This window comes from Echinops telfairi, unplaced genomic scaffold, assembly GCF_000313985.2.
Source record: "Echinops telfairi isolate 266 unplaced genomic scaffold, ASM31398v2 ScPeMD7_7440;HRSCAF=8478, whole genome shotgun sequence".
NCBI classification, from domain to species: domain Eukaryota; kingdom Metazoa; phylum Chordata; class Mammalia; order Afrosoricida; family Tenrecidae; genus Echinops; species Echinops telfairi.
Window position 1 is genome coordinate 131,605 of NW_022111340.1, and position 4,418 is coordinate 136,022.

At 39.0% G+C, this 4,418-nt stretch overlaps 1 protein-coding gene across 1 annotated transcript; it reads left to right on the plus strand.

Annotated features, from left to right (window-relative positions):
* Window positions 1-1,790: 1,790 nt before the first annotated feature.
* LOC101657289 (olfactory receptor 2B11-like) lies at window positions 1,791-2,741 on the plus strand. The gene has a single exon (XM_004717409.1). It carries the CDS (start codon window positions 1,791-1,793, stop codon window positions 2,739-2,741), a length of 951 nt encoding a protein of 316 aa, XP_004717466.1.
* The last annotated feature ends 1,677 nt before the right edge of the window (window positions 2,742-4,418 follow it).

Sequence of the window (4,418 nt, forward strand, 5' to 3'; positions counted from 1 at the left end):
ATTTTAGATGGAAATGAGGTTCTTTTAAATCAAGTAAATGATTATGAAAGAACTACGTTATGAAGTAAATCCACTGAACACTGAGAATTTTTCATCTTTTTCTGCATTTAATATTTAATTCTGATTGAAAAAAGATAAGAATTCTTTTTGCATTAAAATAGGGGTTGGTGTTACTTCCAAGTGACAGCAAGTCTGTTTCACCTCATGTAACCCGATGTAACAAAGGACGACTCTCAACCTTATTTAAGGTAGGTGTTGGGACTGTGAGGGCCTAGATCTATGTGGTTGGATGTGTTCTTGTGCTGGACCAACATAGTTTGCTTTAATCTTCTTGAACAACCTTGTGTATGTTATGATCTTTTTCAAAGTTGCCTCCTAAATAATGCATGGATAAATAAAAGTCTTTCAAGATGAATACAATATCATTATAATTTAAAACATTGAAATATATCTTTAAAAATTGATCTAGGGGTACTACTATTTGCATAAGGGAGTGGTCACATTAATTGGAGTCTATGTAACCACACAAAAGTATCTTGAAATCATTAACATCATATGTAAGCCTAGTGATCTCAGTGATATGGTTACATTAACGGGAATAAAATCGAATCCCTATGAGACTTCCTGTGAAACTGTAAGGACATTGTTAAAATTTGGAAACAACCTGGAGAAAAATAAAACTTATCTGTTTTATTTTTGTAGTTCTGAAGGACTCACCATCAAAGAGGACACTGTATTTCATGAATATAACCGACATGATGTATTCCACTTAATAACGTGTGATCATCTTATTGAACTAAGTACTCCCCATAACACAGCAAGGGAAGTGCCAAGTATTTAAGCAGAGAATAAATGTTATATGTATTAACTGTTGGCAGTGACTGGATCCAGGTTTTCTGATCCTATATTCTGTTTACTTTTCTACTATATGAGTGTGTTTCAAACTCTCTCATTACTAGTGAGAGCTATAGTTTTACATCGTAATCCAGCTCACACAAGCTCACACATACCCACAGCTGGAGAAAATTAACCTAATAAGCCATTAAGATAGCATATAACTGTTAAGATGAACATGAATTAAGATATGCCATCCTGTGATTTTAAACACTGATACCTGTTATCAGTGGGCTGTATGGCCAATCATCATTGGGTTTGTTTTGCAGATACTGAATGTTGCTATGTTTCTTTTTATAATAAAAATTTGACTTTGCCAGAAATTCGTTCTAGAGTCTGGGGAGTACACCTAAGGAAACGCACTCTGTGTTGGCTGTTTCTGTGGAAATCAGACTGAGCCGAGTGGAGCTTAACCAGTTTTAGACATACCTGAAGTCAGCACATAAATTAAACAAAAGAGTGGCTAGGGGCAACAGACCACTCATGAAAGAAATGGACCCTTGTGGTGAGTGTGCATGGATGGTTGTGGGGCCCTCTCTCGGTTCATTCGGTCCTCTGCTTTATTTTATTCCATTCTCCTCTTTAACATGAAAACAACTGTGGATGTCCTTTATGTAGCCATTATTTCGTTAAAATGTGCCAAATTCATTTTTAGGAAAAATAAGAGCTTTACTGGTATTTCCTTTAGAGGTCCTACAAAATTATTATGTGTGGTATGGAGAATCATGTTTTTCTTAATTTTAGGATAGTTTATCATATTGTGGATACTTACAAGTATCAGATTATGGAGTTACAACACAGACAGGATCTCCGTAATTCATTTTGTTTTATTTAACAGAATTGATTAACAATTCAAGGATTCCAACTCGACTCCCTCCATGTGAGCAATGGTGGCGATGAATCCCAACAATGCGACTCTTCCAAAGGTCTTCATCCTCTTGGGTTTCTCAGACCATCCCTGGCTGGAAACACCTCTGTTTGTGGTGGTGCTCCTTGCTTACATCTTCACACTGGTGGGCAACATCTCCATTATTGTGGTATCCAGGGTAGACCCTCACCTGGACAGCCCTATGTACTTCTTCCTTTCCAACCTCTCCTTTCTGGACCTGTGTTTCACCACAACCACCATCCCCCAGCTGCTGCTCAACCTCTGGGGACCGGATAAGTCTATCAGCTATGAGGGCTGTGTGACCCAATTTTATATGTTTCACTTCCTGGGGGCCACTGAGTGCATTCTCTTAGCTGTGATGTCCTTGGACCGTTACATTGCCATCTGCAAACCTTTGAGGTACCCCGCTATCATGCATCAGAGACTTTGTGTCCTCTTGGTAGTCATTGCTTGGCTAAGTGGTTTGGCTAACTCCTTGCTTCAGTCCTCCCTCACTGTGCTTCTGCCACTTTGTGGGAACAACAAAGTAGAAAGCTTCCTGTGTGAGGTCCCAGTGATGATTGAGATGTCATGTGTTGATACTACATTCAATGTAACGATGCTCTCCACTGTGGGGACCTTCTACTCCCTGGTGCCCTTGTCACTGATTCTTGTCTCTTATGGGTTCATTGTTGCTACCATCCTGAGGATTCAGTCCTCAGAGGGAAAGAAGAAGGCCTTTAATACTTGTGGTTCTCATATGATCGTTGTCTCTCTCTTCTTTGGACCAGCCATCATTATGTATGTCCAACCCTCTGATACTAACTCCCAGGACAAGAACAAAATAATGTCCCTGTTCTATAGTTTGGTGACCCCCATGCTTAACCCTTTCATCTACACTTTGAGAAACAAGGACATGAAAGGGGCAATGAAGAGACTTCTCATCTCAATGTACCACCGGGGAAGAGATCAAGCCTAAACCCTCCACACAGAGCTCAGAAGATCTCCTGCTCTACAATTACCTCTCAATTTACCTCCTCCAAAATGTTAGCTTCTTTAGTATTGATCCTATTAATATATATGGTTCATTCTACATTGGTATGCTTTTGATTAGGTATCCTTTAAAATGTGAATTCTAATCCTGTTTGTCTAAAATTTGCACAACAGTGGTGTCCATGTCATGAAATCCTGCTATATCTACCAACTCCAGAAATCCAAATCATGGCATTATACAAATGATTATTAGATAAATACAATAATTTGCTGTCAGAAGAAAAAAGAAACCCTATGATTTTATGGGGTTTGGGAAAAAATATACAAATCACACAGACTATACCTCCTTGCTATTATGGCTATGCTATAAGGGCTCCTTTTTCATTTTCTAATAAATTCTTTTTATTAATTACTTGCAAGATCATATGGGTTAATATCTGACATCCTATAAGGGACGCTCTCAACCATACAGTGATCAAATTGATTCTGACTCATAGTTACCCTACAAAACAGAGTTATCCCACCCCATAGAGTAGGGGTTGGGTTCTGGAGGGGGAAGGAAGAGAAAGGGGAAACCCATCACAAGATTGGATATATAGCCCCCCAAGGGATGAATAAAACAAATGTGCATGCAGGGAGACAACAGACAGTGTAAGACATGAAATAATAATAACAATATATAGTTGATTAAGGATTCACAAGGGTGGGAGGGTGGGGGAGGGAGGGAATGAAAGAGGAGCTTATACAAAGGGCTCAAGTAGAAAGAAAATATTTTGGAAATGATGATGGCAACACATGTACCAGTGGGCTTAATACAATTGAATGATGGATTGTTATAAGATTTGTAAGAGCCCCCAAACAAAATAATAAAAAGGAAGAAAGAAAGGAGGTCCATCCTACTGCCATCAGTTCATTTCCAGTCTACAGCATTTAAACTGCTGGCCTTGCAGTCAGCAGCCCATGCTAGGTACACAGCACCATCAGATCTACTCAAGAAATTGAGTGAACTCAGTAGCAGCCACTGACTTATTAACAAACTACAATATGCAGATGACACAGCCTTGCTTGCTGAAAGCAAGGTGAACTGGAACACTTGCTCATGAAAACCAGACTGCAGCTTTCAGTTTGGATGACAACTGAATGTAAAGAAAACAAAACTCCTCGCAACTGGACCAATCATAATAAACAGAGAAGAGACTGAAATTCTCAAAGATTTCATCTTTCCTGGATCTATAATCAGTGCTCACGGACATAGCAGTCAAGAGATCAAACGATGCATTACATTGGGAAAATCTGCTACACGAAGACTTTTCTAAAATGTTGAAGATCAAGGCTGTTACTTTGATGAATGAGGTGAGTCTGACCTTGAAGGTGGATAGATAGAATCCAATCATAGATAGCACTGTACTTCAGGATGGATTTAGCAAGATCCTTTCTGACAATGAACTTGGACTCTGTGAAGCATAAATTAAGGACCACTGTAAATGGTCAAAAATGAAATGGAATGCATGAAGATTGATATCCTAGGCATTAGTGGGTTGAAATGGCCTGATAGTGGTCATTTTGAATCAGAAAATCATATGCCAGGAATAACACAATCAAGAGGAATGGCGTGGCATTCATTTGACAATGCTTTGAAGTCATGCATAAGGTTTTCAGTGAC